General features: G+C 41.6%; 1 protein-coding gene across 7 annotated transcripts in view; it reads right to left on the bottom strand.

The window, feature by feature from the left end:
• NR2C2 (nuclear receptor subfamily 2 group C member 2) overlaps positions 1 to 22,556 on the bottom strand; it is a 109,458-nt gene that overhangs the window by 71,639 nt on the left and 15,263 nt on the right. For 3 of the 7 annotated variants that reach the window (XM_020872664.2, XM_020872666.2, XM_020872667.2), the window contains exon 2: positions 21,674 to 21,757. The exons of the other annotated variants lie outside the window; for them this stretch is intronic. In XM_020872664.2, the coding sequence (XP_020728323.1) occupies positions 21,674 to 21,733 (60 nt within the window). In that variant the 5' untranslated portion in view covers positions 21,734 to 21,757. The remainder of the gene's footprint in view (positions 1 to 21,673; positions 21,758 to 22,556) is intronic. 7 annotated transcript variants of the gene reach the window in all.

Below are 22,556 nucleotides of genomic sequence, written 5' to 3'. Positions count from 1 at the left end.
ACAAAGGTCCATCTGGTCAAGGCTATGGTTTTTCCAGTAGTCATGTATGGATGTGATAGTTGGGACTACAAAGAAAGCTGAGGGCTGAAGAATGGATGAACTATGGTGTGGTCTCTTGAGACATCCTTGGACTACAAGGAGATCCAACCAGTCCATCCTAAAGGAAATCAGTCCTGAATATTCACTGGAAGGACTGATGCTGAAGCTGAAACTCCAATACTTTGGCCACCTGATGCAAAGAACTGACTCATTAGAAAAGACCCTGATGCTGGGAAAGATTGAAGGCAGGAGGAGAAGGGGACAACAGAGGATGAGATGGTTGGATGGCATCACCAACTCAATGGACATGAGTTTGAACAAGCTCCGGGAGCTGGTGATGGATAGGGAGGCCTAGTGTGCTGCAGTGCGTGGGGTCACAGAGTCGACCTGACTGAGTGATTGAACTGAGCTGAAACTACTAATAGGGAGGGAGAACAAGTCCAAAGTCAGCTGATACTAGGATTAAAGCTTTACTGAGCACAGTCCTGCCCACCAGAGCAAGACACAGTTTTTCCCAGTCCTTCCCATCTGGAACTTTACACAAACCCCTTAGCCTCCTCCATTAGAGGGCAGACAGAAGAAGCAAGAAGAACCACAATCCCACAGCAGCTAGAAAAAAACCACATTATAGAAAGTTAATCAGGATGAAAAAGCAGAAAGTTATGTCCCAGATGAAGGGACAAGATAAAACCCCAGAAAAACAACTAAATGAAGTGGAGACAGGCAACCTTCCAGAAAAAGAATTCAGAATAATGATAGTGAAGATGATCCAGGATCTCAGGAAAGCAATGGAGAAGATGCAAGAAAAGTTTACCAAAGACCTACAAGAACTAACAAACAAACAAACAGATGAATAAAACACTAGAAGGAAATCGACAGCAAGATAACTGAGGCAGAAGAATGGATAAATGGCCCGGAGGACAGAGCGGTGGAGATCACTGCAGCAGAACACAATGCAGAAGAAAGAATGAAAGGAGGGGAAAAAAAGACAGCTGAAAAGACCTCTGGGACAACATTAAAGGCACCAACATTCGCATTACAGGGACCCCAGGAGGAAGAGAGAGAGAAAGGACCCGAGAAAATATCTGAAGAGATAACAGATGAAAACTTCCCTAACATGGGAAAAGCAACAGCCAGCCAAGTCCGGCAAGGAGAGAGTCCCAAGGAGGAACACACTGAGACACAGGAGTCAAACCGACAAAAGTGAAAGACAAAGACAAAACACTAAAAGCAACCAGGGGAAGACAACCAAAGACACACAAGGGAACTCGCATGTCATCAGCTGATTTCTCAACAGAAACTCTACAAGCCAGGAGGGAAACGCAAGACATAGCAAACATATCTATATCTATATATAAAGTGATGAAAGAGAAGAACCTACAACCAAGAATACTCTACCCAGCAAGACTCTCATTCAGATTTGATGGAGAAATCAAAAGCTTTCCAGAGAAGCAAAAGTTAAGAAGAATTCAGCATCACCAAACCAGCTTTACAACAAATGTTAAAGGAACTTCTTTAAGCATGAAACACAAGGGAAAGACTTACACAAAATAAACCCAAAACTATTACCTTAAATATAACTGGAGTAAATGCACGAACTAACAGACAAAGAGTGGCTGGGTAGATGAAAAGCATGTGCATGTCTGCACTTTCCCTTATCACACCACTCTATTTAACACCCCAAATTCTATGTGTTTATTTTGTTAGGTTAATCATGGCTTGCAATTGTAGTGGTCTTTTATTTTTTTGTTTGGCTACTGACTGTGAAAACTGATAAACATCTTCCACTATTGTGATTTTTGTTTAATACAATAATTGTATCATGACTGGTCAACAGGAAATAACAGAATTCTTTATCACTACAACTATCATTTAATAGAAAACATGTAACCACTTTTAAAAATCCAGATGCGTATCAGAATTATCTTGGAATTTTTTGAAAAAATACAAATGGTCATGTATTGCTTTTGTTTTCACCAAAGCTCAGAAAACAAAACCAAAATTGGTTATCATACAGACCAGATTTTATTATATTGTGATCAAGTTAAAATAACAACAACAAAAAAAATCATAAATGTAAAGCCAGCAGCTATAAAATTTCTGGAGAAAATCTTCATGACCATGGGTTAGGTAAAGATTTTTAGATCCGACATCAAAAGCCTGACTTACAATATTACGAAGAGATAAATTAGACTTTATCAAATTAAAAAAAAAGATTCTGCTCTTCAAAAGACACTGCTAAAAGAATGAAAAGCCACAGATTGGGAGAAAATATTTGGAAACCACTTATCTAATAGAAGACATGTATCTAGAATATATAAAGAACTGTCAAAACTCAAGAATAAGAAAGTGAACAACTCAACAGCAGCAAAGAAAAAACTCTAAAGATTTGAACGGGTACTTTATCAAAAATGTAATATGAAGGACAAATAAGCACATGTAAAGTTGTAAAAACAACTCTCTGGTAAAATCAATCAAGAAAAAAGGGGAGATGACACAAATAGTATAATCTTAGGAATGAAAACAAGCTATAATTAGAGATGCTTCAAACATTAAAAATATAAAACAGTTATTCTGAGTAGATATATGCCCAAAAATGTGAAAACTTGAAGTCAAATTCTTAGAAAGACATAACTTACTAAAACTCAAAGTCAATTACAAAAAAAAAAAAAAAAAAAATCTGAATAGCTTTTTAACCATTAAAGAAATTAAATCAGTAGTTTAAAACCTTTCTAAGCCCTGGCAGTTTTACTGATGAGTTCTATAAGCACTGAAGGACCAAATAATTTAAATTTTACATCAATTATTACAGAAAGTAGAAATGGAGGGGCTCTCCTTTCAACTCATTTTATGAAGCTAGCATAACCCTGATTACAAAACTTAAGAAAATTTAAAGTCAGTCTTCTCATAAACACAGATGGAAAATTCCTAAACAAAACATTAGGAAACTGAATTTAAAATGTATGTGCGAATCATGATTAAATTGGGATTAACCCCAGAATCTGCAGCACATAGTACGGTGTGCTATAGGCCACAGAGTCTCAAAGAACTGGACACGACTTAGCGACTGAACAACAAAAACCCCGGAATCAAGATGAGTTTACAAATAAGTGTAATTCACCACAAGTTGATTAAAAGAGAGATACCACATCTTAGTGTATTTTTTAAAAAGTGATTAAAAACCCAACATCTGCTGAGTGTCTTTTCTAACTAGGAGCAGAAGAGAATGCCGTACTGAAAGCACTCCTGAAGATGAGGAGCAAGACCGCACCGCCTGCCCCACCGCTTCTGTTACCTCTGTGCTGGAGATTCTGGGAGGACTGAGGACTGGGAAAAAATTAAGATGAATGTATGGGGAAAACTTTGGAATTAACAGAGACAGAATTCTCCCAGAGTTATGGAAATAAAAACAAAACATTTTTAAATGAGACTTTATTAAACCTAAAACCTTTTGCATAGCAAAAGAAACCATAAACTAAACAAAAACAACCCACAGAACAGGAAAAAACATCTGCAAACCATGTGACCCATAAGAGATTAATCTCCAAAATTTACTAACAGCTTATGAGGCTCAATATTAAAAAACAAAAAAACACACAATGAAAAAACTGCCAGAAGACCTAAACAGACCTTTCTCCAAAGACATACCAGTGGCTAAGAGGCACATGAAAAGATGTTCAATACCATTAATTATTAGAGAAATGGAAATCAAAACTATAATGAGGTATCACATCACACAGGTCAGAATGGAGAGAGTGTGGAGAAAAGGGAACCCTCTTGCACTGCTGGTAGGACTGTAAATAGATATAGCCACTATGGAGAACAGTATGGAGACTGCTTAAAAAACTGGGAATATAACCAGCATGTGACCCCACAATCCCACTACTGGGCATGTGTCATGATAAAACCCTCACTAAAAAGACACATGTACCCCTGTGTTCACAGCAGCACTATTTACTATAGCTAGGACATGGAAGCAACCTAGATGTCCATCGACAGATGAACAGATGAAGAACACATGCTACATATATAGGATGGAGTAATACTAGGCCATAAAAAAGCATTTGAGTCAGTTCTAGGGAGGTAGGTGAAACTAGAGCCTGTTTATACAGAGTGAAGTAAGTCAGAATGAGAAAACCAAGTATCGTATATTAATGCATATATAGGAATCTGGCGAGATAGTACTGATAAACAGACTTGTGGACGTGTGGGGGGCGGCACGGGGAAGGAGAGGGTGGGACGAATGGAGAGTAGCATGGAAACATATACACTACCGTGTGTAACACAGACAGCCAGTGGGAATTTGTTCTATGACTCAGGGAGCTCAAATTGGTGCTCTGTGACAACCTAGAGGGGTAGGACGGGGTCGGGGGTAGGGAGGTGGGAGCAAGGTCCAAGAGGGAGGGGACACACGGATACCGATGACTGAGTCGTGTTGATATATGGCAGAAGCCAACATAATATTGTAAAGCAATTATCCTTCAATTAAAAATAAATATTTTTAATTAAAAAAATTTCAAAAAGAATTACAATGAGGTATAACCTCACATCAGTCAGAATGGCCATGATTAAGTCTACAAACAGTAAATGCTGGAGCTATGGTGGAGAAAAGAGAACCCTCCTACACTGTTGGTGGGAATGTAAATTGATACAACCACTGTGAAGAACAGTATGGAGGTTCCTTAAAAAACTAAAATAGAGCTAACGTATAATTCAGCAACTCCACTTCTGCACATATACCTGGAGGAAACTATGGTTTGAAAGGATAAATGCTCCCCAATGCTCACTGCAGTGCTGCTTACAATAGCCAAGACATGGAAACCACCTAAATGTCCATCTATGGATGAATAAAGAGGGTGTGGCACATATATCCAACGGAACATTACTCAGCCATTAAATAGAATGAAATAATGCCATTTGGAAGAAAAGCTATGACCAACCTAGACAGCACATTAAAAAGCAGAGACATTACTTTGCCAACAAAGGTCCGTCCAGTCAAAGCTATGGTTTTTCCAGTAGTCATGTATGGATGTGAGAGTTGGACTATAAAGAAAGCTGAGTGCCAAAGAACTGATGCTTTTGAACTGTGGTGTTGGAGAAGACTTGAGAGTCCCTTGGACTGCAAGGAGATCCAACCAGTCAATCCTAAAGGAAATCAGTCCTGAATATTCACTGGAAGGACTGATGCTGAAGCTGAAACTCCAATACTTTGGCTATCTGATGTAAAGAACTGACTCCGTTGGAAAAGACCCTGATCCTGGGAAAGACTGAGGCCAGGAGGAGGGGACAACAGAGGCTGAGATGGCTGGACTGGCATCACCAACTCGATGGACGATTTTGAGCTCTGGGAGTTGGTGATGGACAGGGAAGCCTGGCAGGCTGCAGTCCATGGGGTCGCAAAGAGTCGGACACGACTGAGCGACTGAACTGACCTGAGTGCCATCTGTAGCACCATGGATGGACCTAGAGATTATCATGCTAACTGAAGTCAAACAGAGAGAGACACAGAAAATACAATGGCCATAATTTAAGAAAAAAGGATACAAATGAGCTAATTTACAGAACAGAAACAGACTCATGGATTTAGAAAGCAAACTTATGGTTACCCAAGGGAAAAGGTGGGAGGGGGACTAAATTGGGAGCCTGGGATTGACAAGTACATATCACTGTATTTAAAATAGATCGTCAACAAGTAGCTACTATATCTACTATATAGCACAGGGAACTCTGCTCGATATTCTGTAATAACCTAAATGGGAGAAGAATTTGAAAAAGAATAGATACATGTGTAGGCATAACTGAATCACTTTGCTGTACATCTGAAACTAACACATTATTAACTATACTCCAATATAAAATAAATTTTAAAAAATGCAATCCCTATAAAAAATAAGAGATTGCTGGATTTAAACCATATCTATAGACAACATCACTTGCATTTCTATGTAACAGCAGAGTTGGAAAATAAAGCTTTAGTATGCTATTTTCAAATAGCGTCAAAGAACGTAAAGTATTGGAAAACAAATCAAATGAAAATTATGCTGCATTTCAGCAGAAAAAAGTAAAAACCTAAATAAATGGGAAAATTTGCTATGTTTACGGGTTATAAGACTCCGTGCCATCAAGATAGAATTTTTGAGACTTCCCTGGTGGCTCATAAAGAACTCACCTGTCAATGCAGGCGGTAAAGGATTCACCTGCCAATGCAGAAGACGTGGGTTCAACCCCTCGTCCAAGAAAAGCCCACGTGCCACAGAGCAGCGAAGCCCAAGTGCCACGACTGCCGAGCCTGTGCTCCACAGCCAGGAGCGGCAGCTACTGAGGCCCACGCTTCACAACAAGAGCAGCCCCCACTTGCGACAACTGCAGAAAAAGCCTGCACAGCAACAAAGATCTTGCACAGCCCCAAATAAAGAAAATCATTTTTTTAAAAGCTATAAATTCTCTCTAAATTCATTCATGAAGCAAATGCAATGCCAATTTTAAACAGCCAATAGGCTTTTTGTTTCTTATATGCATAACCGAACAAATTAACTTTAAAATACATGTTGAAGGTCAAAAGGACCACAGGTATTCACAACAATCTGAAAGGCAAAGAAGAAAGTGAAGGAAACTTGATCTTTATTATAAAACTTCATATGACACTTAAATGTCAATTCCAGGAGTCCCGAAGGCCTAAACTCTAAAAGGTAAAATTAAATCTTCAGTAGACAATTTAACCACTGAACCATGGGGTAGGGATGAATTTCATAAACAAGATACAAAGAGTGCAAACTACAAAGGAAAAGACTGATGAATGTACAATATCATGAAGAGAATAAAGAGATAAGCCATGAACTGAGAGTATGCTCACAAAACATAAGAAAAAAAGACTAACATCATGAATCTATAAAGAATTCCTACTAATGAGAAAAGACAAGTGAAAACACAAATACATTTAAGAACACAATTTCAAAAAATTATGCACCCATAAAAATATAAGATCATGTTCAATGTCATTAATAAACGTGGAAACATAAAGCCACATTGGGCAAGAATTTCATACCTACCTGACTGGTGAGATCCTACCACACAGTAGCAAGAATGTGGAGCGTCAGTTATTCTCATCCAACCAACGCTGATGGGACTGGACCGTGTGGTATGACCTCCTGGAGCTGACTAGGTGCCTCGGCACAACCAAGCAAGCCCACAGCATCAGCCGTGAACCTAAAGAAGCTCTTGCACACGTACACTAGAGACACACGCGTCACCAGTGTCACCCCCATCCTGTCACTCCCAGAAGGGGAGGGGTAAACAACCCCTGCTGGCTCAGACAGTAAAGCGTCTGCCTACAATGCAGCAGACCCAGGTTCGATCCCCGGGTAGGGAAGATTCCCTGGAGAAGGCAATGGCACCCCACTCCAGTATTCCTGCCTGAAGAATCCCATGGACGGAGCAGCGTGGTAGGCTTCAGCCCACAGGGTCACAAAGAGTCGGACACGACTGAGCGACTTCACTTTTCGCTTTAAACAATCCAAATGTCTATCAGCAGCAGAATAAACACATTATGTGATAGTTATACAACGGAACATGATAGCTGTACTGAGAGAAAATGAAGGAACTGGGGCCCTCTCCCTCCGTTCCTGACGTTCCCCCGCCTCTCCACAGTACCTTCCCCACCCAAAACCAACCCGCGTGTGTATCTGAGGGCCATGGGCTTGAATCCCAACAGGTAACTTACTCAATTTCATGGGGAAAATGAGTCAAATTAATCTACTTAGAGAAAACTGCAGTGTATACCTACGAAATATGACATGTTAGACACATGTCAAGTAGTACTGGGAAGTTCTGGGTGCTTCCATCTGTGAGTGGTTACAAATGACACTAACCTGCTCGGGCGAATACTTGCTGGAAGGCCGCTCACAGAGCCCACTCTCTCAGGATGCGTGACCGCGCTATTTGCAAAGTGGAGAGCTGTAAGGCAGCTTCTCTCTCCCTCTTTCTGAGGCTACCTGCCCACTTTCCTCGGCATTTTTCTGAGAGTCTGATCACTCTCCAGCTTCTCCTGGGGGACTAGCTTTCTCTGCTTCTATGTTCCAAACCACCTGGGCTAAATGTCACATCAACTCAAGACCTGATGCTGTATAATCTTCTAACTCCAGAGTCTAATGTAACCTTTTACTGCCCATGTGTCAGTAAACATGTATTTTACTCTCTACTGGGTCTTAACTTACTTAACTATGAAAAGTGAGAGGACCATTTCACAGACATTAAGATTAAACAAAATGACAACACATACAGAGTTTAACAATACTTGGTTCACAGTAAGGATTCAGCAGATATCACTGTTAGCAAAGTATGTTCAGTTGCAAGGTTATTTCCATCATGTGATTTTGATTCTACAAAACTGTGAACACAGAAATGGTGGGGATACAAGAGCTGAAATCACAGTGACTCCAAGTGACTGCCTCCAATTCCTTAACACGTTCTGTCCCACAGCACAGTGTGAACACCACAGAACGCAAAGCACACTGGCATCGAGACGAACAGAAATCCAGCCTTGTGCGCGAGGCCTGCTCACACCAACTTCTTCCCTCGTTTCGTTCTGGCCATGTGCTCTGTGCCTTGGAAAAGCTCATCGCGCAGTTCTCCCTAATCTTCATGCCTTCGTGCAATAATTCACCATCTCTGACCCTCCCTTGTATCCTCTACCATAAAGCTACTCTCACCTTGTTTTTAAGACAAAATCCTATGCTTACTCTAATGTTTGATTACTAGGAATTAATGTCTTCTTAATTATATTAGCACTTTTACTAGGATTATTCTTTTTGTTAATGCTCTGGGCCATTGTGAATGCTTTTTTCCTCTAAGTTCTGTTACTTTTAGTGAGGAGAACACAAAGTTTTTCAGAAACGCATTATTTCAGGTAAAAACAAAAATGCTCGCTTTCCAGTTCTTAAGAGTAGGAATCTCACCAGCTCAATCAGTCCACCAGGGATACAGGCTGGCTGAATCAAGACCAGGGCAATGTGTTATGGATGTGGTCACACAGGCACATCCGCAGCAGGGAATACAGACAGCATCGGTCTCAAAGCGGGAAGCACTTCAAAGCGCCCACCCTCAAGGGGGAGAGTGGCCTGTCGGGTCAGGGTCTGGGTGCCGGCCTGCGTGGCCAGCGCGGCCCTGCTACAACCTTCAAAGACAGGCCAACCTCCTGCTCAGACGCTCCAGTGGATCCCCAACACACAGAGAAAATACAAATTCTCCACCACAGCCAGCGTAACTCATCTCATCTCCCACCACTCTGTCCTCCCCCCACGCACTCCTGCCGCACAGGCCTCTTCACGCTCCTCCACGGTGCCAAGCATGCTCCCTCTCCAGTACCTGGACCGTGACCCGGTGCCATGCCCCGGCACTCACAAATGAATCCCTCTCTCACGTCACTCAGGTCTCCATTTAAAGCGTCACCTTCTAAGAGAAGGCTTCCTTGAATGTGCTTAGACAGTACTACTGTTTATCACTTCCTGTCTCTTCACTTCTCTTTAGAGCACCTAGTGCTCTCTTGACAATTTTATGTTTATTTAGTTGTTGGTTGCTTCCCAACAGAATAGAGGTTTCATTCGAGAAGAGTGTCTTAAAAACCAGAATGAGGCCGAGCACACAGTCGGCACTCATTACCTACTTGTATGGATGGATGGATATTTATGAAGTATCTTCAATATATCAGTGAACAACTGTAATTTGATTTACTAGTAATACTTTACCTGACTTCCAGTTAAATATAGCAAATACAGGCATTTATTATCTCTACTTCTTCAACAAATCACATTTAAGTATGAGTAAAGGATTTAAAAAAAAAAGTACAAATCCACAAGGGCAAAAATAGTAGTCAAGGAGATGACAGCGGATCACAAATACTAACAAACTCTAGGAAGACGGAAAGCAGATGGTGGAGAGGAAACTGACTCAGCATAAAGAACAAAGCCGAACTCCAAATGACTGTGGAGGGGAATGCTAATGAGAAATAAGCTAACTGCCACCCCAGGACCCTGGAAGGGCTCAGGACTAGACCTCGCAGTCCCACAGAAGGCTGGGCTGGGAAACAAGCTGAAAACCAGGGGCTGGCTGAGCACATGTCATGCAGCCATGTGACTCACGCATGCCCACCTCCTCCTCGTGTCCCTGCGGGGAAAGTGGAGCCACCAGGCCCCAGACCAGAAACAGAAACATCTCCACAGTGAGGAGGGAGCGCCCACTCTTCAGAGTGCAAACCTCAAACCCTCACCTTGTACCACAGCTTTGAAAATACTGCAGACAAGGCATGAAGTGCCCCTATCACCACGCAACCCGCCACCAAACTGAAGAATTCTCGCTTAGAAAATCTGAATGGATCCAGGAAAGAAACCCATGGGTAACCCAGTGACATCTGGGGCACTCTCCAAACAAAGCGTGTGGGTGCCCATCTAATCACCCAGAAGTAAAGTCAAACTGAGAGCTGACAAGGCGTACTCCTGTACAAAACATGCCTGTTTTTGCTTTCAGTTTTAAGAGCTTCATTTAAAAAATGTGAGCCAACAATAAGGATCATTAGCCATTTGAGAGAATTATTCCTTATAGAATAAAGGAACTAAAAGAGACAGAAAGGAATTTGGATAAAACAGCATCTATGGAAGCAGCAAAAGAAAACTAAAGAGAGCAAGAAACTGGAATGATCACCCTCCCTGAAAAAGGACAAACTGCCGCGTCCATGAGACAAGTAAATCTGCCACGGAGTTCCATCCTGCTCAGCTCAACCTGCTCCTGCGAATGCGGAAACAAAGACAAAAGGGGAAAGGATAACTCTTCAGACAAAAAATAAAAAAGAACTGGGGGGCAAAGGAAAACAGGCCACAGTGGCTCACCAAAAGCAAGAAACTAAAGGTTTATCTGCAGAAAATGGAGAACTTAAGAGAGGAGAGCCCAGTCTCTCATCAAGTGGGAGAGAAAGAGACCAACCCTGAGGGGTGTTACACACAAGTCTTAGACGTCCGTGTCTCACTTAGTGAGAAATGCGGAGGAATAGTTACCAGCTATTTTGTAAACACAGGGTTTTCTTTTTTTTTTAAAAAAAGATCTAGAAACATTTTTAAGAATGAGGGACCCCCACAATATACAATCTGTCAAGGGTAAATGCTTTTTTTTTTTTGAGTGGTGAATCATCTGCTGTTGCTTATTTTTCAATACAACCTGAAAATAGCGGAGTATTGAGTGCAGACGCTTTGACTGTCTTGAGTGTCAGCTCGACGTGCCACGGATGGTGGTACTTTTCATTTCCTATTATATAAAGCATACTAAATGACAACTTGGGAGCTCCAGTTGTGTACTTAATATGCCTTTAATATTTAAAATTATTTCTGTTCTCATCTTATTTTCAGTAAAATTGTTTCCTCAAGAAGACAACTCGATCTTGGCTCTGCCTGTCAGGACTGCCTGCTCTCTGTAATGCCTTTGGTCATGGTAGTCCATTTTCCTAGTAACTGTTAATATGCTGTGAAAGACTGAAAATCTGGATATGTATGATACTAAATTGTGAACCAGTGGGACTTACAGTGTAACCGTTAATCAACATTTGAAGATACTGGCATTTCATATCCTCTTAATGTAACTCCCAACTATCAGGTTTTTCAGATGCTTGGTAAATACATTACAAATTGTGTACAAACTGAAATATTTGTGTACTGATCTTCAAAAACAACCAATAAAATTTCAATCAAGAAAGGAAAATTTTAAAAAAAGGAAAATAAAAGAAAAAAAACGTTGCTATGAAAGAAAACCAGGAAAAAAAATCCTAAAATGAAAAATAAGACAGCAAAGAAGAAAACAAAATTGCAGCAGCAATAGGAGCCAGGCACTGCCTGCTGCAATGTATTATTACTATATGTCATGCTCTAGACACACTAACTCGGAATGCTAACCCTCTACAGAAAGCACCATCATTAACCCCATTTGATAGTGGGAACAGCAAGGTTAAATAGTATGTTCAAGCAACTGGTGAGAGCTGAAGACAGATCTAAGTCAGGAAATCTCTCCAAAAGTAAAAGCAGTAGGAAGCTGGAAATAGGAGATAAAAGATGAGGAAATGAGAGGATTAGTTGGAGAGCTCCAGTATCCACTTAATGAGGAGTTCTGGAAAGAGACTGGAAAAGTACTGAGGAAAGAAATGATCAGAGAACTAGTGTCAAACAATTTCAAAAGGAGGTCACGAGTTTCTAGATCAAGAGGACCCTCTGAGTGCCCAGTACAGTGTATGAAAAAATAACTACACTAAGAGACATTACTGTGAAATTTCACAACAACAGGGATGAAGAAAGGATCTTAACAATGGAGGTAGGGGACAGAAAAGGCAAGAAAGAATGGGGGAGAGAGACTTGTACAGAGATCAAGAATGTAAATGGATTCTCAAAGCTGGAAGACAATAAAATGATGCTTCAAAGTTCTGAAGTAAACTATTTTCAACTTAGATTTCTATCTCCATCAAACTATCATTCAAGCATGTGGGTGTAAATAAAGACATATTTAGATATCTAAGATCTAAAAACAATTCACTTCTGATGCACTCGTTCTTAGGAAGTTATTGGAGCATGTTATTTTATTTTTTTAAAAAGAAAAAAACATGAACTCAAGGAAAGAATCCCAAACAAGAGAGAAATAAAGGATGACAGCTGTGCAGCTGGCTTAAAAAGCAATTAGTAAGGACTGGAGCAGGAGGTCACAGGACTTTAGGAGGAATGTTTTCACAGGAAAATAAAGGAAACTGAAAATTCCTCTGAGGTATTTGTATGAAAAATAGTATTCAGAGAGTTCTACAACTCTATTGGAGATACTAGGAAGTATCTGTGATAATGTCATAATTCCTAGTATCTCCAATATGGTAGAGAAGTTGTAGAAAACTTATTACTGATTTTGCAGAAATAAAGAGGATTATAAGCAAATACTTTGGCCACCTCATGCGAAGAGTTGACTCACTGGAAAAGACTCTGATGCTGGGAGGGATTGGGGGCAGGAGAAGGGGATGACAGAGGATGAGATGGCTGGATGGCATCACCGACTCGATGGGCATGAGTTTGGGTAAACTCCGGGAGTTGGTGATGGACAGGGAGGCCTGATGTGCTGCGATTCATGGGGTCGCAAAGAGTCAGACACGACTGAGCGACTGAACTGAACTGTGCACAACTGTATACCAACACACTGGCTAACCTAGATGAAATGGACAAGTCCCTAGAAACATGTAACATACCAAGACTGAATCATGAAGAAACAGAAAATCTGTGTCGACCTAAAACTAGCAAGACTGAATCAGTAATCAAGCCTCCCCACTCCTCAGAAAACCCTGGCCCTGTCCTACTGAATTTTACTGAACGTCCGAGCAAGAATTAACACCATTCCTCTCAAACTCTTACAAAAAACTGAAGAGGAGGGAACACTCCCAGACTCATTCTATGAAGCCAACACTGCCCTGACACCAGTTAGGCAGAGACTGAAGAAAATAATACCACAGATCAACACCCCTAATGAATACCACTGGAAGATGCCTCAACAAAATCCCGCAGAGCGCTACCAGCAGCACGTTGAAAAGGTCACACACCGTGGCTGAACGGGGTGTGCGCTCCGTCACTTCCAGCTCTCTCAGCCCCATGGGCGGTAGCTGCCAGGTCCGCTGCCTGTGGAGTCTTCCGGGCAAGAACACTGGAGAGGAGTGCAACTTCTTCCTCCAGGGAATCTCCCCAACTCCAGGACTGAACCCTCACCTCCAGTGCATCTCCTGCATTGACAGGCAGACTCTTTACCACTAGCACCACCTGGGAAGCCCAAGCGGGTAACAGGCAGGAAGGCCAGGGTCTCCAAACAGAGGAAAGAGGCTGCGAGTGCCAGACAGTTTTCTCTCTCTTAAGCGGCAGGAGGAAACAAACCAGCAAACCAGCAATGCTTTTTCTTCTCTATACAAATTTAAAAGGAGGTTTCTCTTAAAATGCTGTGTTGCCATGACACCTGGTCTCACCTGAAGCTAACTACTCTCAAACCTTGAGTTAACCAATACATTTCTTTTTCTTATGGAAATGTTGTCTTAAGCTATGACTCTATCTTCAAGTTGGTTCCGCCAAATGGCCCAACCTACTTACTCAGATTGTGAGTGACTATATAACAATAATGTATCCTGCCTGAGGACAGTCTTTGGATTAAACCCTCTGGCTAATTCTGTTATCTTAAAACATAAATTATGGGAGTAGGTCTGGTCTTTACAAGGATGTATCCTGCCTGAGGACAATCTTTGGATTAAACCTTCTGGCCAACTCTGTTATCTTAAAATGTAAATTATGGGAGTAGGTCTGGTGAGGTCTTTACAACCTCCAGACATTCTTTGGATTCATTGGAGAGTATATAACTCCATTGCTAACACTAGCAACTATGTCAGAAGCTTTCTCTATCTCCTTTATACTTTAATAAAAACTTTATTACACAAAAGCTCTGAGCGATCCAGCCTCGTCTCTGACCCCGGATTGAATTCGTCTCCTCTGGAGGCCAAGAATCCCGTCTTATCGTTCAGCAACAACCTTTCATGTTCATTCCTGACAGAACTCAACACGTGTTTTTAACAAAAACATCCAACAACTAGTAATAGCAGGAAACTATCTCAACATAATAAATGTCATATAACAGCTAACATCAGATTCTGTGATGAAAAAACGAAAAATCTTTCTCTAAGGCCAGGAAGCCAAGGACGATTGCTTTCACCTCTTCCACTCAATGTGCTGGAAGTTCCAGTTGGAATGATTAGGCAAGAAAAATAAACACAAGGCATCCAAACTGAAAAGAAGAAGTAAAATTTTCTCTATTCACAGATGACATGGGGCTTCCCTGGTAGCTCAGCTAGTAAAGAATCTGCCTGCAATGCAGGAGACTTGGGCTGGGAAGATCCCCTGGAGGAAGGCATGGCAGCCCACACCAGTACTCTTGCCTGGAGAATCCCCATGGACAGAGGAGCCTGGCAGGCTACAGTCCCTGAGGTCGCAAAGAGTTGGACACGACTGAGGGAGTAAGTACAGAGATGACGTGATCTTCCACAGAAAAAAACCTCGATCTCTCCCTCTCGCATACACACACATCTGGTAAAATAAACAAATTCAGCTAAGTTGCGGGATACAGAATCAACACATAAAAATCAGCTGCACTTCTACACAATTAACAATGATGCTCAAAAAAAAAAAAAAATTAAGTATATAATTCCATTTACAACAGCATCAAAAAGAATAAAATACTGCCAGGGTAGAAGGAATAGAGAGAATAGTTATTAAGTGTTTAAAGGGTACAGAGTTTAAAAAAGGGTGGGGGGTAGAGAGTTTCAGTTTGGACAGGTGAAAAGTTCTGAAGATAGGTAGTGGTAATGGTTATATAATAATGTAATCAATGTCACAGAACGGTATACTTAAAATGGTTATAATTTTAAATTTTACCGCAATTAAAAAAAAATACCTTTCTCCCAAAAAAGGGCAGTCTAACACTGATTTAAAAATTAAAAAAAAAAAAAAAAAGGCAAGGTAAAGCTACTTTTAGAATAAGGAGTTAAATACCAAAAGAAATCAAATTTAGAGACTTGAGGTTAAGGAAAGGGTGGGGGTGGTTCAGAAGCTTCCTGTTCTGTTTCAAGCCAAACAAAAAATTGGCCAACATTTAAATCAACGTATACATACTACAAGAAAATGGATGTATACATGTTACAAGAAAATGAAAACTTAAATGCTAGTCTGTATGAGGGCAGAATAATAAAGTGTAACACGTCGTGTCTTTTCAGGAATGAGTTTGCTTTCCCCACTTCAGGATGCAGTCTTGCCAATGATGAGTTTTTCCAAGCACAGGCAGTGCCCTAGGTTGTAAACACTCCCTTAGATGTGACGCTTTCGGCAACAGTGATCCAAGTCCTGACAATCAAAGGAGGAACAGGGTCATAAGAATTTGGCTACTTTCTCAGTGGTGACAGGGTCTTCCATTTCAAAGATATGAAAAGTAAAATGAATGCTACCGTTACATATGATTCAGCCTCCCACTGTTTCAGCTACAAACTCTCAACTGCCAACTATCCCCTTTAAAAAAATTAGCCCATGTTCTTTATCAAATGTCACAGTCAATTCTATAGCACACACATTTAGAAGAAGCCTGGATCTAGCCATGGCTCTGACACTCTGTGACCACGAAAGAATAGCTTTAATTTGTTTAAATAAGAGTTACTGACTTTACAAAGTGTTACAATTAAAATTTGGAAAATGAAGGTATAAAGAAAATTGCCCATATTCAAGAAAACTAAAAATGCTTTTGGCATTTAGGGTATTTTAAAAAATGAAGTCACTGTAGGGATCACTTTGTAATGTACATATAGAAATATTGAATCACGACGTTGTGCACTAGGAACATGGTGCTGTGGGTCATCTATAGCTCAAAACACACATACACACACAAAGAGATCAGATCTGTGGTTATCAGAGGTGGAGGGAAGGGGAACTGGAGGAAGGTGGTCAGAAGGGACAAACTTCTGGCTGTAAGATAAATGCATGCTGGGAATTAACTCAGAACATGATTAACATAGGTAACACTGCTGAATGTTACATATGATAGTTGTTAACAAGGCTAAATAAAACCTAAGAGTTCTCATCATGGGGAAAAAATACTTTTCTTTTTCTTTTAGTTGTATCTATGTAAGATGATGGACGATCACTAACCTTACTGTGCTAATCATTTCCGGATGTGTGCGCGTCAAATCATCATGCTGCACACCTTACAGCTTCAGGTCAGTTCAGCCGCTCAGGCGTGTCCGACTCTCCACGACCCCATGGACTGCAGCACGCCAGGCCTCCCTGTCCATCACTGACTACCAGAACTTGCTCAAACTCATGTCCATTCAGTCAGTGATGCCATCCAACCATCTCATCCTCTGTCACCCACTTCTCCTCCCGCCTTCAATCTTTCCCAGCATCAAGGTCTTCTCTAGTGAGTCAGCTTTTCGCAACAGGTGGCCAAAGCACTGGAGTTTCAGCTTCAGCATCAGTCCTTCCAATGAATATTCAGGACTGATTTCCTTTAGGATTGACTGGTTGGAGTCTCCAAGGGACTCTCGAGGGTCTTCTCCAACACCGCAGTTCAAAAGTATCAATTCTTCTGCACTCAGCTTTCTTAACAGTTCAGCTCTCACATCCATACATGACTACTGGAAAAACCATAGCTTTGACTAGACGGACTTTGTTGGCAAAGTAATGTCTCTGCTTTTTAATGTACGGCTTACACAGTACTGTATGTCAATTGTATCTCAATAAAACTGAGAAAAAAATGTTTTTCATAGAATAAAATATGAACCTACTGTGCCATATAAAAGTCGGCTCTGAAGTTACTCACATATGGCAAAGCAATCTACCTCTTAGTTTCCTCTTATTTAAAGTGGGGAAAGTAATGTTCCCCTTACAGTATTAACCAAAGTATTAAATGAGGTGATGAACTGAAGCATAATACCAGGCACACTATATTATATAGTGACAGATACATGTTAACTATAAATACCTTACAAAACTGGAATCAAATTGTATACACTATTGTTTTTAATTCATATGTCATCAAGTTTTACTGTTTTGGAAAGTATATAATTCTAATTAGAAAGCAGAAGTCACAAATCCTTTTAGTTTTTAGGTTTTGTTCTTTTCTTTTTGTTTATTTTGGAAAATACCCCCTAACTTTGGTAGAAGCAGCTGGTTGTTGTTATGGGTTATTTTTTTTAAAGTTTTTATTAAGATATAATTCACCTACCATACACTCTATCCATTTGAAGAGTACAAGTCAAAGGTTTTTAGTATATACACAGATATGTGCAACCTTTCACCACAGTAAATTTCAGAAAAATCTCAATACCTCAAAAAGGTATCATCAGTTCCAATATCCAGACCGAGGCAACCACTATAATCTACTTTCTATCTCTACAGAGTTCCCTGTTCTGGACATTTCATATGAATGGAATAATATGCTGTCTTTTGTGACTAGTGTCTTTCACTTAGTATGATGTTGTCAAGGTTCATCAATGCTATGGCATGTATCAGTAATTCATTCCTTTTTATAGTTCAATAATATTCTATGGTCCAGATATACCACATTTTGTTATTTATCAGCTGTTGAACATTTAACTACTTCTACCTTTTGCCTATTTTGAATACTACTACTATAAACACTGGTGAACAAGTTTTAATGTTTTCATTTCTTCTGGGTATACAGCTTGGAATGGAATTGCTGGGTCACATGGTAACTTCACGTTTAACTTTTTGAAGGACTGCCAAGGTGTTTTCCAAAGTGGCTGAACTATTTTATATTATGACCAATAACACAGGTTTCCAATCTCTCCACATCCTCTCCAGTACGTATTAACCAACCCTTTTTTTCCCCTCAAAAAGACACAAACTCCTGAAACTGACTCAAGAGAAAAAGACAATATGAATAGACCTATAACTAGTGACAAGACTAAATGAGGAACTAAAAAACTACCTGCAAAAAAACCCCAAAGCCCACATGGTTTCAATGATGAATTCTACCAGAACTTTAAAGAAGAATCAGCAATTATTCATAAACAATTTCAAAAAAACAGGTCACACAGTTTGCAAGCAGCAAGGTCAGGATTTAAACCAGGCAATCGTTCCAGAGTCTCTACTCCTGACCACTGTATTAAATTCTCTGACTAACTGAAAAAACTTGAATATAGTACACCAAAGTTGTTATTTTGTATGATCCATCTTTCCTAGTTTATTTTGGTAATGTGATTTCTCTGGTCTATAGCAAAAAAAGATTGTTCTGAGGACTTGGGAAAAAATCATTTACACAAGTGACTATGCTTCTGTACCTCATTCATACGGCAAAAGCAAGCAAGCAAGAAGAGACTGTTAGTTGCTCAGTTGTGTCCAATTCTTTGCGATCCCACGGACTGGGGCCCACCGGGTTCTTCTGTCCATGAAATCGAAATTCTCCAGGCACGAATAGTGGAGTGGGTTGCCATTCCCTTCTCCAGGAGATCTTCTCAACAAAGGGATCGAACCTGGGTCTCCCACATTTTAGGCTGCTTCTTTACCATCTGAGCCACTGGGGGGGGCCTGCTAAAGCTTCCTACACATTTTTATTTCAATGATTTCTCACAACAATCCCACAAAATAATAGGCGCTACTCCTCCTCCCATCTCCTGGATGAGGGAACTGAGGCACACAGCAGTCACAGCCGGAAAGCGGTAGGGCCTGGACTGAAACTCGCATCTTCCTGATCCCTGGAGAGCCTACCCTCTAGGGCAGCCTGTCTCATGCCTCATCCCTACAACAGAGCTCTGGGAAGCAGATCCCCAGGCCTGCTACTCCCCGGCGTGGGCTTCTGGCAAACAGGCCGGGAAGGGGTCCTTCATCGCCTGGTGAATGAATAAACAACTATCCCACACTAACTGCTATTAACCCCAAACTAAAGAAATTTATGCCCACTCAAGTACTGTTTAGCAACAAAATGATGGCAGCTTCTCTTACACATTTGGCTGACCTAATGTTATACAGTTACCGTGTTAATAGTTTAAGTCATTAAGCTTAAAATTTCAAAATCATCATGGAAATATAGGGAATATTTTAAATAGGAAGACTGCTTTTGTTCTTCAAATTAATAATGCCTCCTATTATTGTGGAAGTCTCCACAAAATGTACTATTTTCCATGGGAATCAATAGTTGCACTAAACACATGAAATTCCATTTCCTCATGGAAATAAGGCACCTGACAGAAAATTTCAGAATACATACACAAAACTTATATTATCCTATAAGTTACTATAGGTGAGTACTATAGGTAACTAACCTCTTCCTATCTTAAGGCAGTGATCCATATACTAGTCTCCAAGTCTGTGTCAACTGGAAACTGTATTAAATGCAAAATAACCCTAAATATTTGAAAAGCCAGCAATGATTTTCAAAATAACTTCCTATCACAAACTAATGCAACAAATAAACACAAGTATTTTAACCCTGATATTTTCACAGCTCTGTAGCTCTTTAAAAAATATAATATTGAAAAATCTGTGAAATTTATATGCTTTCATCTTCAGTTAACACTAACCATGATTTGTTGATGGTTAAAGGACATGATTTAATCATGATTTGCTGAAGCTCCAATACTTTGGCCACCTGACATAAAAGCCAACTCATTAGAAAAGACCCTGATGCTGGGAAAGGTTGAAGGAAGGAGGAGAAGGGGGTGACAGAGGATGACATGGTTGGATGGCATCACTGACTCGATGGACATGAGTTTGAGCAATCTCCGAGAATGGGTGATGGACAGGGAAGTCTGGTGTACTGCAGTCCATGGGATTACAAAGAGTCGGACACGACGGAGCGACTGAACTGACCCTGATGATTTGCTGGGTGAAAGGGATGATTATACTGTTGCCTTAAAATTAATGGTTTATCGAAAATCTGAAAAATCTGCTCACCATTTTTACTGATTTAAGCTGGCATGTGTGTACTCAATTTTTATTTAAAAAAATCCTTCCTCTAAACGTCCATTCTTCGGTAAACCTGCTTCTTCACTCTAGGAATATGATTAGTGGCTCAAATACAACTCTGAATCCTTCTAATGGCCCCTATTTGCAGCACGAAGCACGGTTTACACGAGGAGCTTTGGAAGAAGTGAAACGCAACAGGGTCAGTGTGCCCTTGGCCGATTACTCCTTTGAGCCGTGCTTTTCTCCCCTTCACTTTCAGAGATCGTATCAACCTCAGAAGGGTGCTGAGGACTGAGGCCCTTGCGCAGGGAAGGTCCCGAGTGAGACAATCTGGCCCTACCACTTCCGTCCTGCACACCTCGCGCTGCGTGCCCAGAGCAAGGGGCTTCTCCGCCTGTCTTTGCACAGGTTTCTGACTTAAGCACCGCTCAGCACGTGTCAGGTTCCAACCCTGCCTCTTCTTGCAGTGCAAGAGGGCCTCCAGGAGCGCCCTCCACACATGGAGCTTTACAGTTACTCCTTAACGGGACCCCAAGAACACTAAAGGTAAGACTAGTGGCTTATTCACCTCTACATTTCTTGCTGTTTAGTTGCTAAGTCGTGTCCGACTCTTTGCGACTCCACGGCCTGTAGCTCACCATGCTCCTCTGTCGATGGCATTTCCCAGGCAAGAATACTGGAGTGGGTTGTCATCTCCTTCCTCAGGGATCCTCCCGACCCAGGGATGAAACCCGAGTCTCCTGCACTGGCAGGCGGATTCATTACCACTGAGCCCCTTAGCAAAACGCCCAGGACAGGGAAGAAGGCCAACAATGACTGCGGACTGCACAGAATCCATTCCCTGCCACACACGGCATTAAAGAGCACCAAATGTGCAAGAAACTAAGAGCCTGGGCTTGAAACGATACTTTCACAAGCCTGACAAGCGCAGCTAGGCCACCCTATTCATGCAAAGGAAGCTGAGGAGTCGATGTTCTTGTGGTTTTAACCCGTCTCCAGCGGCAGCATCCTGCTCCGGGCTGGAGGGCGTGCCGCCTCCATCGGCACCATTTAAAGGGCGGCGCACCCCGGTGTATTCTGCTGTAAGGGCAGGGCTGCCAGCTGGTGAGCCGGCCGCCGTCACTCACCTCAGCCGCCTGCCGGGTCCCCACTCTGTGCTGCACCAGCCCCTCCGCATTTGTAGACATGGTGAAGCAAGACCATTAGAGAACCTGTTTGGAAAGATGCAGCGACTTCCATCAGGTGGGCAGAAACCAGCCTCCTTGAAAAACACCAGTAATCAAAATCCTCCTTTGGTGCTGTCTGGCGCAGATTTTGGCCTCAGACCACAGGCACCAACACTAACTAGCAGAAACGCTTCAGTTTGGGGACAAGACTCCCCCTGGTAAACACAAAGATGAATCTGGAACCTTACCAGGTCTCTTGGGTTGTAGCAGCCTGGCTCATCTCCCAGGCAGGTGGGAACCACCATCTTTTTGGATGGCCCCGTGTCACAGTGTGCTAAATGCGAAGGTGGCTATCTGAGAAAGCTGTTAAGGTCAACTTCCAGACAGAGCACTAGACTACTGTCAGCAACTGTGCTTCCATTACCGGTGACCAAGCAAGGAGCAAAGCCCTGCCAGGTGCTAACACGCCTCACTCATGAGTTAAGAAGCAAAATTAACCAAAGAAGTGAGGAGACATTACTAAAGCTGGCTAAGAACCTGGTCCCCAAAATTTATCCATTTATATTTTTAAGTCCTCATTAAGTTAGAAACACAAATATTTCAGCTTTATGTTACTAGAAAAACCATGCCATCACTTGCCTCAACATTGAGGGAGACCATCTAAAGACCCAAGGCCGTGCTAGTCCCCTGGGTCGGGAGCACTCGAGCGCAGGCGCCCGAGCAAACTGAGCCCTGTGCTCTGCAGGCCACGCGACAGCAACCCCCCGAGGGGCCTCCAAGTGTCGGTCCCTCGGTCCTGTCCGACCCTTTGCGACGCACGGACCGCAGCCCGCCAGGCTCCTCT

Source organism: Odocoileus virginianus, unplaced genomic scaffold (assembly GCF_023699985.2).
Source record: "Odocoileus virginianus isolate 20LAN1187 ecotype Illinois unplaced genomic scaffold, Ovbor_1.2 Unplaced_Contig_3, whole genome shotgun sequence".
In the NCBI taxonomy this organism is placed as follows: Eukaryota; Metazoa; Chordata; class Mammalia; order Artiodactyla; family Cervidae; genus Odocoileus; species Odocoileus virginianus.
The sequence above is the reverse complement of the archived record's forward strand: the minus strand, read 5'-3'. Positions and strand labels throughout refer to the sequence as shown.